The 20,222-nt window shown below is 40.6% G+C and overlaps 1 protein-coding gene across 1 annotated transcript in view; it reads right to left on the bottom strand.

Moving 5' to 3' along the window:
• Nucleotides 1-408: 408 nt before the first annotated feature.
• EIF3H (eukaryotic translation initiation factor 3 subunit H) overlaps nucleotides 409-20,222 on the bottom strand; it is a gene marked incomplete at its 3' end in the record, with an annotated part of 73,659 nt that continues 53,845 nt past the window's right edge. Inside the window, exons 3-7 of the mRNA XM_026046304.1 lie at nucleotides 16,594-16,761; nucleotides 14,980-15,079; nucleotides 13,464-13,613; nucleotides 2,440-2,560; nucleotides 409-541 (exon numbers count right to left, since the gene is read on the bottom strand). Coding sequence (XP_025902089.1) covers nucleotides 409-541; nucleotides 2,440-2,560; nucleotides 13,464-13,613; nucleotides 14,980-15,079; nucleotides 16,594-16,761 — 672 coding nt within the window. The remainder of the gene's footprint in view (nucleotides 542-2,439; nucleotides 2,561-13,463; nucleotides 13,614-14,979; nucleotides 15,080-16,593; nucleotides 16,762-20,222) is intronic.

The following is a 20,222-nucleotide window of genomic DNA, read 5'->3' as shown; positions in this document are numbered from 1 at the left end:
CCCTTCCTCCCTGCATTCTCCCTTCCTGAACTTATACATATTAATCATATCCCCTCTGAGCCGTCTCTTCTCCAGAGAAAACRGGCCCAGCTCACTCAGCCTCTCTTCATATGAGAGATGTTCCATTCCCTTAATCATCCTGGTTGCCGTTCTCTGGACCCTCTCCAGAAGCTCCACGTCCYTCCTATACTGGGGTGCCCAGAACTGAACACAGTACTCCAGGTGCGGCCTCACCAGAGCTGAGTAGAGGAGGTTGCGGCTCCTTCCTTTACCAAGGACATCCTGGGCATCAAGACGTAATGTGAAATATAATGGGGGAAAAAAACCCAAATTGTACCAATTTTCCCAAGGTAGCATTAATATAGGAGAAGAGGAAATACAAGTTGAAAAAGATTTCTAGAACGTTACCTGCAATAAGCAGCGACTCCAATCTCGGAGGGGGCTGTGGTGGCTTAAAGAGTTTGTTGATGTCCTCTTCAGGAAGAGGTGCCTCTCCTCGGCTTTGGCGCTGTATATTTTCCTGCTGACGTCTCTGCTGGTACTAGAGACAAAGCAACAGACACAGAATGCAACAGGATTTAGAACAGTTGCATTTTTTGCTACTCAACTGCCCTTTACCTAACCAACAAGCTTGTTTGAAAAATTATGCTAGATTTTTTTTTTGTGAGGATAAATAATGTGTGTGCTAGAAAGAATACAGTAGGGACACAGCTCCCAGTTATAGCCACTTGCATCAGAAGAACAAAGTCGAATATGAACCTTTGAGAAGTCAGTGTCCAAAGAGTTAAATAAAAGATAGAAATATTCGACTTTATGCAAGTTAAAAGCCAAAACAATAGTAATGTGATAGAGGAAGAGAACTTTCTTTTAAACAAACAAAAAAAACCCAAGCCGAGAATAAGATGGTATTTGAAACAAAAATGCTTCCCAAAAGCAAAAGGCTTCATTTCTATATTCCAGTTACTTACATATTCTGCCACTTTGATAACATTTCTCTGTGAGTTATCAGAAGATAAACTAAACTGGCCATTTGTAGGAATCAATTTACTATTCCATGTACATGACTCAAACTTCCCATGTTGAGAGACAGGTAATTTTTTCAGCTACTGGATAAATATTTGTTCTTGCAGAAATGTCTACCTTCAAAAAACTGCATGTAAGTTTTCATACTGTATGTCACAGTCGATTTAATGCTGGGGTTGGATACTTAGTAAGTGTAAAGTTAAAAGCTTCAGCCCTCTAAGGCCTCACATTTGACACACACACAAAAGAAAACCTTTAAAATAAACCGACCAAATCGTACAGAGTGTTTTTTCTCTTTTAAATGTATCTGTGCATAAGCCTGTGAAAACAGTTCATACTTGGTGGCATACTGAAATTAAATAATTTTTTTCCAGTAGTAGTGACAAATACAGTTTTTGGACAACGTTAAAAATAAAATCTTAAATGCCCATATTTGTATGTGAATTTCATCTATTTTCCTCTTTCTTTGCATTACTCCATTCACTTCTCAGCAGTCTGCCTATTATTCTCTATTGAAACAGCTTGCTCTTAATCACAATTCCTCCATTTTAAAAATAAAGTTAAGACCACTAACTATGCTGCAATGAACCACTACTAAAGCAGTTATAGTTAGTAAAGAAATAGGCGAGACACCACGGAACCTACTTTGCTCTCTGCTTCCAAGTAAATAGAGCCCCTTATTATACACACAGCCTTTGAAGTGAGTTCCATTAGTTACCATCTTTTTATTCAGGGAAGACAGGAAAAAAAAACACAAAAGTTTTCTCAAGACAGACTGCAGCAACCTCCTGTATCCTCAAGAATCAGAAAATCTGGAGAGACCACTGATATATTGTCTCCCTAAAGTATTTCCCATTTAAACCACAATTTTACTCAGATTTAAAAAAATATATAGTTTTGAAATAGTGATGAAGCATTTCACATGAAGCACAGATGTTCTTTGTAATAACTGGTTGTTTCGTGTAAAAATATCCCCAAAGCTTTATCTGTAAGCTGGACTGGTCGATTTTCACTTTGTAGATATATCTTGTATCTCACTCTGCTAGATTAAAGAGGTCAAATATATTTTACATGCAGGTATTTTTAGAATAAACAGGTCATTGCCTAATTTCATTTACAACATGAAGTGAATTATGATCTGCTTTCACGGTTTTAAAATTGTTCTCATGGTGCTTTTTTTCCATTTTACCAGCATTCTTCTATAATCAGACATAGTAGTGCAGCAAATGCAGCAGGAGTAAATAAAAAGTAACTTTATTTACTAGTAACTTTATTTAAAAGTATCAGGGTCTCCATATCCTGATCAGAATATTTGAAATTTTACATATTCCCTTGGCCAACATCATCTGATCAGTATCACCATCTCCTGATACAAATCAAGGCTAAAAYGACGTTTCTGAGGACAGGATTACCAACCTGGTGCTTCTGCTGCTGCTGTTTGCTTACATTCCTCAGGTAGGTGTTGTATTTAACTATGTCTTGGCTCATCTCATCCACTCTGTCCATCAGCAGCTGCAGACTCTTCCCCAGATGATTACTGAAAAACAAGAAACAAACATTCCTGAAATATAAGAAACAAGTATTCCTGGAAAGAAAGGGAAACATTTAAATTGKGCACTAATGGCACAATTCATAAGTTTTCAAGTTCCCAATTACCTTCGTTCACACATTTCTTTGGTAACATCTCCTTTAGGGTCTTTGTCCCRTTGCAATTACCACATTTAAGTGTTATGGCCTTTGCACGGGACCCCTTAGCTGTGGAAAGCCACTGCCCGAAGCGAATTCACTGACACACGGGTAATAATAAAATAAAAGGGAAATGTCTAACGCTTCTGCGCCACACAACGCCGGGCAGAGTTCCACAGGACGCGTTCAGCAAGCCTGGGCTCGCGCTCCTGCTCCCTGTCTGCAGCCTTCTGGGGCCGCTGATGGGACAGCGAAGCACTCAAGGCTCAATCTCAACAGCACGACCAGGAGCCCGTGCCCATGTGCCCAGCGGACTCCCCAGCCGCCGCTTTCCAGCGGGGTGTTGCCAGCCCCACATTCCACACGGGAAGCAGCAGCGAGCCCGGCTGCGTCCCGCTCCGGCTACGGGATCTACAGCACCCGCCAGACAGATGCAGCCCGTTAAGCACTTTTTATTACAACCATTTTTAGCAACTGATTCGGTATTTTGCAGGAATGTTTAACTTAAGGTATAGCTTCCAAGTGAAAGTTTTGGAAGTTTTTCGGTTGGTGCCCATGGAGACAGTAGTCACCCCACACTGCGTGCTTAGGGCACTAAGAGAAGGATACTATTCTACATGGATCCCTACTGATCCCTGCCAGCTCTCCTACAGACTATACACAATGCAAATCCTATGGAAGGCACAAGCAGGAAACAGTGGCATAATGTCAAAAAGGGCCTGCACGCACAATATTACACACACCCTTTCCCGCGTGTGAACTATCCCCGCGCTGCACAGGACTCGCAGCCGCACACAAAAGCTGGTAGAGCACAAAGGCCCTACAGGATCCACGCTGAGAAGGCAGCTAAGAACACTCAGCATTATCTCCGAGGACCAAAACAGCTATTCCGCTGGCTGAGCTGCCTGCTCCCTGAACAAAGGCTGTATCAGTAGTTCCAGGGCACAATTTATTTACAAGCAAGAGTTTTAAATCTCAGTTGTGTACAGGGGCAGATGGCAAGGAAGACTTCAGCTCGGGAGCTGCAAGAGAGGCGCCACTATAATTATTGTTTTTAAACTTCTTGTTGCCTTTTTTTTCTTTTCGGTTGGACATTTCAAGCCTACGATATTTAGAACTGTGGAATATTGCCATGGCCACGGTGTGCATATTTTCATTTTTTATAGAGTTTACATTATACAAAGTTAATGTTAGAACTGGATTTTATCAGAAGTGCCTCTGTAGGTACACACTAATAGCTTTGTAGGGCATGTGGACATCGCAAATACATGATTATTTTACAGATAGTGTCCATACGAAATACAGTTGGTTACAAAGAATGATTTTATGTGAATATCTGTGGGACCAGAGCAGCGCAGCAGAATAGGAAACAGGGAGTTATTGTTAGAAGCTGCAGTAATATAGTGTTTGCTCTCATTGCCAGGGAAACAAAAAAGCTAAAAACAGATAACTTAAACAGATGTGAACTGAAACATGAAGCGATAAGTATGCTCCAAAGACAGGATCAGTTTTTCCTCAGTTATCTCAGTGTTTGATACCCTTTTTTTGCTTCATTTCTTTTAAAAAACAAACAACAAACAAAACCACAAACAAGACCCTAAAGATCCAAAGTAAATATTTTGTTAAAAAGAACTATATACAGAGTTCTATACGACAGAAATTTATTTTGAGATTTCAAAAYTGGAATCTCCTTTGCTCCATAATACTCTCCATGCACTCACTTTGTCTGAAAGCTTTAGGTATATCCTTACCTTATGGATTCCTACAAAAGAGCTCAAAGATCCCACTACCAACTACCTAAACACCCCTAAGCCTCAGTGCAATCCACAGCAAAGGGTGAAGGTGCAAGTAAGTGCATTTACATCCGCATAAAAACCCACTTCCCCACAGTGCTCTGTGACAGGCAAATGCAAGAAAACTGCAAGAACTCAGATCTTGCAGTTAACAAATTGTTCTGGGAGCACCTTCCTTACTGTAAGGTGCATTGTACTTACTTACAACGTACTTCGGGGAGGTGTGAATGACCATTACAGTACGTTAAGGGTCCTCCTCGAGCCTATTTTTCAGTTTCTGTTCATCTGAAACCAAACTAGGCCTGAGATCACTCTAAATAGTATGATCAGGAGATGTACTAAGAAATCACACTCTGGAACTGAGCTAAAACACACAGATCTGCACCAGGGATCACTGAATTCATACAGGAGGAAGGCACTGAGAATGCTCTTGCTTTAAACTAGGCATCACAAAATGTGCACAGGGAAACAAACAAACCAAAACACAACAGCTGGACAGTTGTGTTTTTGTTGTGTCTCCTGCAGTTGTGTCTCCTGCAGTTTGGACACTCGTAACTCTCATGTGAATTCATACAAATCTAAAGAAGAAATAACCCAATAGGAGAGCTGTACTTCACTAGAAATGTGCTAGGATCACTCACTCACATCTGGCCACCTATAAAAATTTCAGAAATTTATCATCTGCGACTCATCTGTGCCACTTAGACATAACCAAGAGGTACAAAACAAGGACATAACCAAGAGGTACATAACAAGGACAAACACATACAAATTGTCAAAGAGAAGTCTCGTGTTCCCAGAAGGGAAAMAAACAAACAAACAAACAACTCCCCCACACCCTAGACAGTGTAGCCTGCAAAGCCATTTCTGGTGCTGAGCACTTTTCCAGTTACACAGGTTCTTCATTACACAGGTTATCACCCTTCTTCAAGAAGGGCAAACATGAAATTCAGCCACGGCATCATCAAATATAAAGTCTGCACAAGCAATCCTTAGGAAGAAATGGAAAGCTGTGAATGGAGCATCCTGGTCTGTACAGAACAGTGACGATCCTTATCACCTTGTTCTTCCAGCTGACAAGCCCCAATTTTGGGTATGCTACAGTCTAACCTCCATGGAAGGAGAACGCACCAACCAACAGCCAACTATTCTCACGTATCATTTGCCCAGTGATGGCATCCTATAAGGATGTGGTTAAAACATGCTAAGTGACCAAAAGAGCAGTCACTCTCTCCTAAGTGATCGCCTGCACTGCCCAGGTTCCCCTTGGGGAATGAATTTTAAGGAGAGCCAAGGTTCCCACACCAGCAAATCCCRGTCTCTCCCTCACCCCTGGTCACAGCTCTCCCAGCTCTATGGACTCAGCTGTTTGCGTGAGTGCATCACAAAGCCCTTCAACGACAGAGCCTGCTGCAAACGCAAAACCACCCGGTGCTGGAGCTTTCTTTTTTTAGAGAGGCTGAGGGGAAGGATGGAAGGCAGGAAGAATGGGAGCCTGCCTTGTTCAATCAGATGGTTCCCCAAAGCTATTTGCACAGCCGTGGTCTGAAACAGATGAGAGAATAAAAAATCTTTGAGGGCAGGAGAGCTGTGGAGATGAAATGGGGGCGGCGGGGAGGAATGATGCGAGCAGCTGGGAGCTGGAACCTCAAACTGGCTCTGCTGCTGTGAGCTCCGCGGCAGCGAGCAACACATGAGGCCCACATTTACCTCAGCATCATTCCTCGGGAAAGCGCTCCAGACACACGTGCTCAAGGTCTGAAACACCCAAAATCCGACACCAAGGCTTCAAAAGGAGGCTGCCGCTCACCCGGTTCTTGGCTTTGTGTGTCCTGTTCGTCAGATTTAACCACCTCCACGTGCAGCTCRCGGGCCTCATGGATCGCCCCTGTGGAGGTGCCTGCACGGCCTGAGTGTGGCAGAGGCCCCAGTCACCAGGCTGGACCACAATCTAATGGCAAGGCACCACAGCTCAGGGCTGTCCAAAAACCATGGTCCCCCGAACCTGCCTGTAACCCCATAAATGGATCCCCTCCCTTTTACTATTTACATTTGCTTGCAGTCTGCATGAGGAGGATGAGAAAGGGCAGCAGCAGCGGCACGTATATAAGCAGCGTGCCTGCTCTTCTCCTTCCCTGTGTGTCATCAGCTGTGCTGAGGCCTCCCTGCCCGCTGCGTATTTTGGGGAAAGCTGCCACCTTGCACAGGGCTTTTCCTTCCTTGGTGTGAATTAGAGAGGCACTGCTGGGCAAAGCACACCAGTTTAAGCATTTCCAAGGAGCGTTCCCACCACTTAGCAGAAGAACTTGTTTACATCTCAGCATTTCAGCCCGAGTTCAACCTGTGCTCCTTTCAAGAGCATTTTGTTTGAATGAGATATGTAAGTCAGCAGTCTTGATCTCCATTCCCTTTTCCAGTCTGACTTTGATGTGTGCCTTTGGGCAATGCATTTACCCTCTCTGTGTCAGCTTTCCCCATCTGCAAATTAGAGATTTTCATAATTATCTTAATAATCCGTTAAGCACATTGGGATTTTTGAATAAGCGCTACAATGTATAAAGGTTAACATTGTTTCTGAGAGCCAAGCAACCCTCCTCATGTCACTTCTGCAAAAACACTGCATCTGATGTTTGAAAAAAATTATCTGCCAAGTGGATGTTACTGCAGTAAATGTTCAGCACATGTTTGCTTCTACTGACGCACACTATTAGAAAAATTGCTCGAGACAAATTGAGATATTATAGAACAACCCCATTATGAAGCTAGACCACAAAAAAGCTTTTTTTAATTTAAACTAGATCATCAATAGAATAGGGAAGAGATGGATGAGAATGGGAAAGTTGGTTGTAATTATTGCTCTGAAGATCTGGAACATTATCTGACAGGATTTTAATTCTTGAGTCTCTATCAAAAGACTGGCAGTACTCCAAGGTCTTCAAGACATTTTGGTCCTTAAGGGTAGCAGGAGAACAGTTTGAGCAAGAGGCCTTTACTTGCTATTACTTGCTAGCTGGGTGCTATTCCGCCTTTAACTTCTTTCCCTAGAATATTCCAGTCATTTCAGATTTCACAAGAGAAACACACATTTATGTCCAAAAAATAAACTGCTCTATACAATTATCACAAATGTACTTCAAAAGGAGAAAGATATTAAGGTGTAGACAAAGCACCTCAAATAGCTCCAGACTCAAACAAAGTGGGTGGCTGAACATGTGAGAATCTTGATGAAACCAACTCTCCAGAGAAGAACTGTGGGTAAGTAATTTCATTGCCAAAACCATTGTTTCAGAAGATTAAAAAAGGTTGAGGGATGTTCCCAAAAGACATTTCCTCTCCTTTCCTGACCCCCCAAAACCCCAAGTCTGTAGCCTTAAATTTCTTGCCAACTAACGCTTCAGTGACAGCAATGTTGGGTAAGGAGAACATGCTTCAAAAGTCAACAGAAGATGATACCTGGGATGCTTTTAGCCACACCTATATTAGGACAAAAATAAGCAAATGCACAATGAAAATAAACCTCTCGAATAGCAGAGCTCTGAACTCCCCTACTTACGGTTACATATTCTTTGACAGAGGATTCCTGGTAACTGAAGTCAACTGAAATAGATCTGAGTATTTAGGAAGGCAGTATAAGCTACTCTATCTTGAATAAATGAGCACTAAAGTGTTTCTAATTTGCAGATGAGTTATACTAATGATAAAGGCCGTTGTACATAGCCTGCTTAGTAACCAAAAACAACTATCAAATATAAAAACAAAAACAAACAAAAAAAAAAGAAAAAAAGAAAAAAGAAAAAANAAACAAACAAACAAACAACTCCCCCACACCCTAGACAGTGTAGCCTGCAAAGCCATTTCTGGTGCTGAGCACTTTTCCAGTTACACAGGTTCTTCATTACACAGGTTATCACCCTTCTTCAAGAAGGGCAAACATGAAATTCAGCCACGGCATCATCAAATATAAAGTCTGCACAAGCAATCCTTAGGAAGAAATGGAAAGCTGTGAATGGAGCATCCTGGTCTGTACAGAACAGTGACGATCCTTATCACCTTGTTCTTCCAGCTGACAWGCCCCAATTTTGGGTATGCTACAGTCTAACCTCCATGGAAGGAGAACGCACCAACCAACAGCCAACTATTCTCACGTATCATTTGCCCAGTGATGGCATCCTATAAGGATGTGGTTAAAACATGCTAAGTGACCAAAAGAGCAGTCACTCTCTCCTAAGTGATCGCCTGCACTGCCCAGGTTCCCCTTGGGGAATGAATTTTAAGGAGAGCCAAGGTTCCCACACCAGCAAATCCCGGTCTCTCCCTCACCCCTGGTCACAGCTCTCCCAGCTCTATGGACTCAGCTGTTTGCGTGAGTGCATCACAAAGCCCTTCAACGACAGAGCCTGCTGCAAACGCAAAACCACCCGGTGCTGGAGCTTTCTTTTTTTAGAGAGGCTGAGGGGAAGGATGGAAGGCAGGAAGAATGGGAGCCTGCCTTGTTCAATCAGATGGTTCCCCAAAGCTATTTGCACAGCCGTGGTCTGAAACAGATGAGAGAATAAAAAATCTTTGAGGGCAGGAGAGCTGTGGAGATGAAATGGGGGCGGCGGGGAGGAATGATGCGAGCAGCTGGGAGCTGGAACCTCAAACTGGCTCTGCTGCTGTGAGCTCCGCGGCAGCGAGCAACACATGAGGCCCACATTTACCTCAGCATCATTCCTCGGGAAAGCGCTCCAGACACACGTGCTCAAGGTCTGAAACACCCAAAATCCGACACCAAGGCTTCAAAAGGAGGCTGCCGCTCACCCGGTTCTTGGCTTTGTGTGTCCTGTTCGTCAGATTTAACCACCTCCACGTGCAGCTCGCGGGCCTCATGGATCGCCCCTGTGGAGGTGCCTGCACGGCCTGAGTGTGGCAGAGGCCCCAGTCACCAGGCTGGACCACAATCTAATGGCAAGGCACCACAGCTCAGGGCTGTCCAAAAACCATGGTCCCCCGAACCTGCCTGTAACCCCATAAATGGATCCCCTCCCTTTTACTATTTACATTTGCTTGCAGTCTGCATGAGGAGGATGAGAAAGGGCAGCAGCAGCGGCACGTATATAAGCAGCGTGCCTGCTCTTCTCCTTCCCTGTGTGTCATCAGCTGTGCTGAGGCCTCCCTGCCCGCTGCGTATTTTGGGGAAAGCTGCCACCTTGCACAGGGCTTTTCCTTCCTTGGTGTGAATTAGAGAGGCACTGCTGGGCAAAGCACACCAGTTTAAGCATTTCCAAGGAGCGTTCCCACCACTTAGCAGAAGAACTTGTTTACATCTCAGCATTTCAGCCCGAGTTCAACCTGTGCTCCTTTCAAGAGCATTTTGTTTGAATGAGATATGTAAGTCAGCAGTCTTGATCTCCATTCCCTTTTCCAGTCTGACTTTGATGTGTGCCTTTGGGCAATGCATTTACCCTCTCTGTGTCAGCTTTCCCCATCTGCAAATTAGAGATTTTCATAATTATCTTAATAATCCGTTAAGCACATTGGGATTTTTGAATAAGCGCTACAATGTATAAAGGTTAACATTGTTTCTGAGAGCCAAGCAACCCTCCTCATGTCACTTCTGCAAAAACACTGCATCTGATGTTTGAAAAAAATTATCTGCCAAGTGGATGTTACTGCAGTAAATGTTCAGCACATGTTTGCTTCTACTGACGCACACTATTAGAAAAATTGCTCGAGACAAATTGAGATATTATAGAACAACCCCATTATGAAGCTAGACCACAAAAAAGCTTTTTTTAATTTAAACTAGATCATCAATAGAATAGGGAAGAGATGGATGAGAATGGGAAAGTTGGTTGTAATTATTGCTCTGAAGATCTGGAACATTATCTGACAGGATTTTAATTCTTGAGTCTCTATCAAAAGACTGGCAGTACTCCAAGGTCTTCAAGACATTTTGGTCCTTAAGGGTAGCAGGAGAACAGTTTGAGCAAGAGGCCTTTACTTGCTATTACTTGCTAGCTGGGTGCTATTCCGCCTTTAACTTCTTTCCCTAGAATATTCCAGTCATTTCAGATTTCACAAGAGAAACACACATTTATGTCCAAAAAATAAACTGCTCTATACAATTATCACAAATGTACTTCAAAAGGAGAAAGATATTAAGGTGTAGACAAAGCACCTCAAATAGCTCCAGACTCAAACAAAGTGGGTGGCTGAACATGTGAGAATCTTGATGAAACCAACTCTCCAGAGAAGAACTGTGGGTAAGTAATTTCATTGCCAAAACCATTGTTTCAGAAGATTAAAAAAGGTTGAGGGATGTTCCCAAAAGACATTTCCTCTCCTTTCCTGACCCCCCAAAACCCCAAGTCTGTAGCCTTAAATTTCTTGCCAACTAACGCTTCAGTGACAGCAATGTTGGGTAAGGAGAACATGCTTCAAAAGTCAACAGAAGATGATACCTGGGATGCTTTTAGCCACACCTATATTAGGACAAAAATAAGCAAATGCACAATGAAAATAAACCTCTCGAATAGCAGAGCTCTGAACTCCCCTACTTACGGTTACATATTCTTTGACAGAGGATTCCTGGTAACTGAAGTCAACTGAAATAGATCTGAGTATTTAGGAAGGCAGTATAAGCTACTCTATCTTGAATAAATGAGCACTAAAGTGTTTCTAATTTGCAGATGAGTTATACTAATGATAAAGGCCGTTGTACATAGCCTGCTTAGTAACCAAAAACAACTATCAAATATAAAAACAAAAACAAACAAAAAAAAAAAAGAAAAAAAAAAAAAAAAAGAAAAAAGAAAAAAAAAACAAAAAAAAAAAACAAAAAAACAAAAACAAAAGACCTCGTGAGCCAAATATTCTCTCATTTTGCCAGGAAAGGTAGTTTAGGAGACATAACTCAGAAAATCCTCCTGAAAACTGGTGACTTCCCCATTACTGGGAAATTCTAGATATCAGTAATTACCCCAGTAAGCATAAAAAATGCTACCGATATAAGATACTAACTGTATATGTTCAAAGAAACGCTCTTATTTGAAAAGGCACTTTTAGTCAAGTTTATCAAGAAACCAATTCAGCCTGTGTCACTGTTAAGAATGGTGCTGCCTTCCTACAAAAATATTAATTGAAAATAAACTTTGATTCACTAAGAAAAAACATTTTTCCTTTTTTTCTGTTGCAAAGGATTTCTAGTCACAGATGGTAGAGAGCTCCCTTTTCTTCTGTGCTCATGTTTTTCTCTTGCATATCCGATGCAAGGACCAACACAAAAACCCCCCTTGCACCAAGCCAGTATTTCCACAATATCTTCCMATAAAGAAAAGTGTTTGGACAGTCACTATCTTTTATCTTGAGTCAGGGCAGCAATATGCTGCAGTTACCGAACAGTTTGTGATCAGTTCATCAGATCAAATTCATTTCCTTTTCCAGAAACTTATCACGCGAACCTAAAGCCTGTGCTGTGAGAGGAGAGTTCATGAGGAATCACTTATCTCCTGCACCCAGCACTCTCTTGTGATCTTGGAGCAAGGAAAGAGTCTGATAGAAAGTCTGAAGTCAGGCAGACTGACCTCCTTGGCAAAAATTCTTCACCAACTGAACAAACACAAGGTATAAAGACACCCGGACAAAATAAATGACTAAGTACCTTGAGACATTTGTCAGCTCCTGGACAGAGTTCAGCCCTATACCTGTTCTCTSTCAGCTAATTTCTCAAAGTATCAGAGCCTGGATACAGCCACATAAGCTCTACATGCTAGGACTCTAAACAGACCATTATCTTTACCCTCATCTCTATTCAGATTCAAAAACTTATCTGAACAGTGTGCTGAAAGCCTGACTATTCACAGCATGCTGTGAAAGACTGACTGTCTGCATGGCAACCTCAAAGTTGAAAGAATAAGTGTCATGAAAAACAGACTCTTTCCTCCTGCTGAGAGCTAATGGTCAAGAAAATACAGTGGAAGATTTCTGCTAACTCAGGCAACATATGGACCACTAACAATATGGACCCATTAACAATAGCCTTGCATAGGGGGAGGAAAAAAGGGCCACTTGCATTCAGCTAATTTGGTGCTGCGGAGTCAATAGAGGGGATCAGAATCTTGGCAGATAATAGCTCCAAAGGAGAAGGAGAGGGGGGAAAGAAGAAAGGAAAGAAAGAAGGGGAAAAAAAATCTTTACATCCTGAAAATCTTTTAGAGAACACATCCCATTTTCTTTGCAACATGACAATTCATCATTCTGTGCATGGGGTTATTTTGATCAATTTAATAATAACCAAAATCAGCTTTACTTTGTCACATAAGATTTAAATAACACGAAAATTTCTGACTGTACTGCTATAGGCCATGTCCGCTTTTCTATTGTAAGYATACTTCCGTGGCAAAGTGCTACAAAAAAACAGACAAACTTGTTTCTTAGACAAACTTATGAGAAGATCATTCTAAAAATGCATAATTAAAAAAAAAAGGAAAGATTCCACATAACACCTTACYTGGGCACCTCAAATTGTGAGGTTATTACACATTTTAACATATCTGACACAATGAATGCTGCCTGTCATTAAAACTTGTCCGAGTATTTTTGCTAGTTTCTCAGAGGGTTTTTTCCTCCCATCAAATGTATTCTACTACCAAAMCAGATTTACTTTTTATTAAAATTACTTACATAATTATTTAATGCTAGCTATTTTCTTGAAGTGAAGAAATTTACTAAAAAGAATGTTTAGAGCAAGAACTATAGATATATACAGATTACAGACTGAATTTGGTCCTTGAATTTCATGCTAGTTTTGCCATGCAGCTTTTATTTCAGCAAAAGAACATGAAGGGTAAAGTCTTAACCCCATTAAAGTCTAGATAAAGCTTCCATGGACTGTAATGAGACTGGGATTTCACCCAAGGTGTTAAACTGTGGTTTGGGAAAGTGCATAAAAATACATCCATTATTGTAACAAGTACTTACCTGCTAGCCAGACTGAGCAATTCATGTCTATCGGCTACCGCGGATTTCTTTTCCAGTTCCCACAACATCACATTGATCAGGTAGGAATTCTTAATTACAATGGGCACCTCTTCAAACATGTTTTCATAAGCAATGTTCGCTTTTTTCAATCTGTGAAACGAATAAAAAGTTTGTATTAATATAAGCAGCAGCTCTCTTTCTCAGTTTACCGAATTGCTGCCTCAGCTACATTAAAGAGGCAGCTTTGTAGAACTCCACATTTCCAGGGCTCCATAATCAAGGAAAAGTCATCATTTTGGTAAGAGAGCATTTGCATGGCAAAACCTCCTGTTTACAAAGACTGGTGAAAGCTGCTCAAGGAACAAGCTCTCAGAAGGCCAGCAGCCGCTTTGCTCCCTAATACACCACTTACATGAAAAAGCCTCCAGCAAGAGACTGCACCGGCAGGATTAACTCTGCCCCTTCCAAAATATTTTACTGTTTTCCCTTCGTCAGGGTTTCTTAAGTAGAAGTGAACAGTTAGTCATCACAGGACAAAGAACTAGTTTTAAAATCGTAACTACTATGATGAAAAACAATTTCCTCTACAGCTGAGTAATTATAATTTTTAYCAATCAAAAATCAGATTGCCAAAGCAGTGTGTGGGTGCTCTCTTAATATATTAAATACTAGTAAGTAGTTTTTATGGCAGATCCTAGAATATATATTTCAGTATATATTTTATAGTATACATGTAAAAGCTATGATAACTGCTTCAAAATAGACGTTACACGTTTCGTAACACCCAGAAATAAAGGTATGATATGTAAGAAATGTATCCCAAACCTCTTTGCAAAAATCTGGGACAAAAACATTTGCTTTCCCTTTTTTTTTGACTAAGCAGTAGACTCATTTGTTCATTCCGGAAATGTTATCTTTAGACACTGAGCAATGAAATGATTCACTTTTTCTCAATGAAGAAAGTTTAGCAAGTGTTTATGTTTCTGCTTATGCATTTGGTGATGAACACCAAATTGTTTAAGAAAAAGATGTTAGCTGAGGCCTGCATTTATTACAAGTGGCCAATTACCCAACTTTTACTCCAGAAGAATATGTCCACATGGGGRAGTTAATTTGGAATAAATACAGAAAAAGAGATATTCCAGAATACCTGTTCAATTTTCCTTCTGGAAAAAAGAGCTTACGGGCAGACCAGCTATTTCCCCTTCTACATTTCTTTTTTTATATTTTGACTCTGTTCCCAGCTACAGCTATCGTCACCATGTTCCTTATGGCCAGCCTGCTGACCATCTCCAAAATGCCTTGGAGTTCCACCTCTTAAGAGGTCCACCTTATTTAGATCTGCAAAGACAGACTTTCATTCCTTCTTAGCCCACTGCATCAGGGCACATCAACTGTTACACCTACATATCCAGTTTCCGCACTATACACTATTTTAAATACAGAATTTCATCATCCTGTCTCTCAAACAATCCAGTAGTCCTAAGAGAAAATGTGTAATTTTTAAGTTACTTACGCTTCTGGAGAGAAGTCTTTCTCTTTGCAGACTTCCATGAGTTTGGGAGTCAGTCTGTAYGCCTTCAGTGACAAGGACCCTTGGGCAGTCTTAATGGGGTCTATAATCAAAATGGAGAAAGGACATTATTATAAACACTTTTTAAAAAATTGAATATTTTAATTTTAATAATTTGAATTTGAATTTGAATATTTTAATAATTTAAGCGTGAAGACAACAAATTTAGATAGTCCTATCAAAATAAAGACATAAAGATGACTATAGGCCAAGTAAATATGTTGTATTGAAATGAATACAGTCAAAATACAAATAAAGCTGATTAATACATTTCTAGACAACACAGGGGGATCTAGGCTCATTCTATTTACAAAATTATTTCCCCATTAAAGTTCTAATTCACACTTTCTTTTCCTTCATATTAACTAACTCCAGAATCCAGGCACGAGAGCTACCTCATTTAAACAAATATTTTCTCTCTAGTCATTATATAGTAAATTAAAATATTCATTAAACTACATTTTATACAAAAAAAAATACAGCCATTAAGAGGAGCGGCAAGCTAATTCAGGTCAAGCTGCCCCGCTGCTTCATGCATAATAATGTAATCGGTATATAAAAAAACAACTTTGCCTTCACCTACTACACTGAATTTAGGGGGAAATTTTCTAAACAAACTGTTACATTCCTAGGACAAGAAAGCTTAACACTTGCAGCATGATAACGGCTGAAGCGCGCCAACATTAGAATAAAAGCTGTGTTAACATTCATGTTGTCTGAAACTTAACACAGTAAAACTTTTAGCAATCGGTGATAAAATGAAAACCAAAATAGACTGAAACAAGTGGAAAATTCATCAAGGTCTGATGATGCAATGTTTCCAGCCAATATAAGTATACTTTAACAACTTGTTCTTTACTGTAATCCAATTGTTAACATACTGAAACAATTTTGGGGCAGCTCATAAGATTGATCGTATTCATTAGTATTTTTTCTGACAGATACTCAGGACGTTACATTTACTTCTCAGCTGGAAACTATATGCAAGTCTGCCAGATATGGCAAACTGTGAGTGTTTGGGGAGGGGGAGGCTATAAAGCTGTTAAATTGCCTACGGTTCTGATACAGCACAGAACATCTGGTCTGGAGAGCTTGAGGAAACACCATTAAATAGGCAGAAAAGAAAAAAATCTTTGTGCTAAGAAACAGTCCAGGTTTTGTATGCTTCTGTCAGAGGTATAAAAAAAACCCTGGCACTTCGTGTTATGATTGGTCAGTCACGTACAGAGCCAGACACTCCAGCAATCGGGGTTTGTTAGACATCTGGTCTAGTTCCACCAGCCCCTTCAGCGAGGGAGGGGAGATGGAGGAATAAAAATGAAGCAGCTACTCCAGCATTCCAAAACGTACACATCAGGGCTCTGATAGCAAGAAAAATAAACAGAAAGAAGGAAACCCTGTCTAGACTTAGCTGCTGCTGAGGCTGCCGTAGACACAGGGTTGGTATTTACTTGAAAAGGCTTGCCAGGCTACTCTTACAGGCAAAAGACAGAATACAAAAATAGTAGTAATAATATTAAGAGGGGAAAAGAATAATAAAGGAAACCTCATACTGACCGTAAATGAGAACTACAGACTCCTCAATTGCGTGCTGGTAACTGAACTGGGAGTCCAGCAGGGCACGAGTGACAAAAGAGCCATAGTACGTGGACTGGTACCAGCCGACGTGAAGATGATCGATGTTTACGTGGCGAAGGCTCCGCATCATTTCCATCTGGTATTGCACTAGATTAAATAAGAAGCATAAAAGTTTACAAAGAATATAAACAGCTTAAAAAGCAAATTTACACAATTGCTACTATTTCTAGAGAGTGTGACATTAAACGAGTCAATGGCATTTCTCCCCAYGTTTTCGCAACGGCACAGAGAGGTTTGTTTATGCACTACAGGGCTACCTTCGTTAAAATCCAGAGCTTCCTCAGAGAATAGCAGGGAGACCTGCCCGAGGTAGCAGGCTGTGTTTTCTTTTTCCAGCTGCAGTTAATTGCTAAAGTGATCAAACTGCTACATATGGTTTCCAGTGTGTACTACCTTGCTCATTCATAAAAATTCCTGATACTGCCTCTCACAAAGCAATAACAATTTACCGTTTAGCTGTGAAGGGTGATTTAAGTTCTAGTACTGTCAGGAGTTAAATTACTTTTATCATCCAAAGGAAAAAATGTAGAATTGAAACTGGAGGGAGAAGTCACTCCTGTCTCCTCTGCCGTGTAAAAAACTATGTTCCCAGGATCACTGCTTGGAGCACCAACTATCGTTGTCAGATAGTTCTGATTGCATTTATTCTCCATTTTCCAACACTGTTTCCTTTTATACCTGCTGAGTTACCTTAGACCTTAGAGGCAGAGAACAACTTTTTGTCAGGATTTTTACGCCAGTAGCTGTCACGTATCGCCGTGCCGATGAATGCATTCTGTGTCTGCTGAATGCCCCGTTCAAGCAGGTTCCTTAGGAGAATCCTGCTCCATAAAGGTAATATTTAATGTGATCCAATCAAAGAGATCAGCACCTTATTACTTATCAGACTTCTTAAACACATAGAGACTAGTTGATGGCCAAATTTAAGGCAATAGATTTCAGTGTGATTATCAGATGAACCAATGCTAACAGTCAATAGATAGGGTATCAAACATAACAGTACTAGATAATCCTTAAGGTCTGCAGGCAGTTGCAAAAAATTACAGATACATACAGACATACATGGGTTTTGATTTTACTCTTGCTATGTTTTTTTCCAAGGCTTCTTTTTGCAGACAAAAATATTCATATTAAAAGCAAGCAATATAAATTAATCAAAGGACTGAAAGTGCTAATTTTTCAGCTCCCACTTCATAATCCTTTTAGGGGAGAAAATTTCCAAATATATATTTTTATAGATATTTCAAGACATCCCTCAAAAAAGGACAAATATTTTTCCTGTCTTATCATGCATGAAGTACAAAATAAATTCTGTTTCCTGGCTGGCCATTTTCATTAAACTGGTGATTTTTACTAACTGTATCTTCTGAAATAATCTACAAACACTTATGTAAACTCCAGGTGACTTCCTCCAGAGTATACATTGGTACCTCCATGCTTTTACACAGTATTTTGATATAAATGATTTGAAATTTGTGTGTTAGCCAGGACATCTATTAATATGGACTAACATGATAAAATCAGAATAGCAAAAATATCCAAGCTACAGTCTGAAATACCATATACTGCATGCAAAGAAAACTCCTGCACAAATACAAAGATGCCACCATAATCTTTAGGAGAAACGTGGAACTGCTGTTTTAAAGGTAATATGAAAATTTTCCCCTATGTGTTACAAAATAAAGTAACTTAGTTTAATCGTAATTAAACTTAATTTTGTTGCACAACTTCCAGTAGCACAAGCCAGTCTCAAGAACATCTCTTATACAGCTGTCCCTAATGCTTTACCAGGTAGAATCCAAGACATTTTCCACATTTCTCATGAAAGAAAAGTCAAGGGAGCCAGTAAGAGAATCTCAGCTCCTAAACTTCATCTTTTTTGACGTTCCTAAGGCTTTAAATTCTACAACTGAAATATAAAAATCACACACCTTTCCCAGAACGAACTGCAAGACTATTTGTGCGAGCATGATTTGAACATAAAAAGCACAGGATATACATAGAATAGGTTATTTTGGTTAAAAGAAGGTTTGCAAAGATAGATCTGTGTGGCAAGTGAACAAGACTTGCATGAAATTATGGTTAGTTCCCTTCCCAGCCAAATAAAGTAGTCATGAACAGGAAAAARATGGGCAGTGATTTTCAAAAGCAGATGAAAGAGATAAAACATTTTTGAGAATGAGAATAAACGGATGCTTTGATAACAAGGTCTATTTTTCCTCCTTACATGGATGATTCCCGTGTTACTGAGGACAATGCTAAATAAAAGTAGAGGTGGCCACACAGTGACAGGAAAATACATATGTTCACATATGCATTTCTATGGAATCATGTGGCTGGTCTAGGCACTGAATCTCTCCCTTAAGACGGCTCATTTAAAATAGGGAATGTACTTTAAAAAAACAAATTCAGATCTTTTACAATCCCGGATAAAGATAAACCATGCTCTTTAAAGCATTTATCTGAGATATAACTGGTGACTACGTGAAGAAAGCAATATTTAAGTACCAGGACATTTTCTTTTCTTAAACTCAATATAACCAGCAATGTATAACTGAATCTAAGCACAAGACAGACCCTATCAGAGAAAAAGGGCTCAGGGAAAACCACCCAGATTCCATGTCAATGCTACATCCTCTCACGACTGTTAGCAGTTAAATAATAATAAAGGCAATAGTGGAAAAGAATCTCAAAGAACCAATAAGGCATCAATAGCCAGCGTCTCTGCCCTGCAGAGATGACAGAAACTGCAGAAATTAAAACATGATGCAGTCTCCACCAGAGAGAAATGGAAATTCTTTTAACCAAACATATATATTATATAGCATGTAAGTATTCATGGTGAGATAGCACCAAGAAGCTGCTGAATTGCACCAAGGGGTGACAGCCCYCACGTTGCTTTTGTTGATACCATTATCACTATTTCTTCCCATCTTTTCTCCAATCTACAAAGCATTTTGTGCTTACCTACAAGCTAAGCACAGATTATGCTCGTGCTCTCTTTTGCCGCCAGCTTGCAGGGCCTGGGAAAGTCACGCCGCTCTGCGAGCAGGGAGCTCATTCACCACCTCAAACCACAGCCCTGGGCAGCGCGGGCGCCCTCCTCCTTCCCACCCCATCGGCAAGGGGGCCGTGGACACCAGGTCTAGGGCTAGGGCTACTCAAGGCGAAAGAGAGTGAAGAAAAGGGCAAGAGAACAGTCTCACAGTCATGTATGGTTTTTTTTTTCCCCTTTAAGCATTGTATCTATATTCTTAAAGCAAGTTCTTTGTTGAGAAGGTCCCTTATAATGAGGTAAACATCTGCCCATCACCGGGTACCACACGGCTGCTGTCTGCCAGGGCACCACGCACCTCACGAGCTGCTCTCGCAGCACAAATGGGCTTGAACGCAGCAGCCTCTCATGTTAGCACTGAAGATGCTGCCTCCTCTAAAATCCCATTTGTTTCAAGTTTGCAAACAAAGTGAGAGGGAGAAGAACAGATGCAGTTAATAGGTGATACTAAAAATCTGAATCAGAAAATTTTCTAGAACAGCAAAGGAAGTGC

The sequence above is a fragment of the Nothoprocta perdicaria genome, unplaced genomic scaffold, assembly GCF_003342845.1.
Source record: "Nothoprocta perdicaria isolate Ctin4 unplaced genomic scaffold, notPer1 scaffold_430, whole genome shotgun sequence".
In the NCBI taxonomy this organism is placed as follows: domain Eukaryota; kingdom Metazoa; phylum Chordata; class Aves; order Tinamiformes; family Tinamidae; genus Nothoprocta; species Nothoprocta perdicaria.
This window is presented reverse-complemented; position numbering and strand designations above follow the sequence as displayed.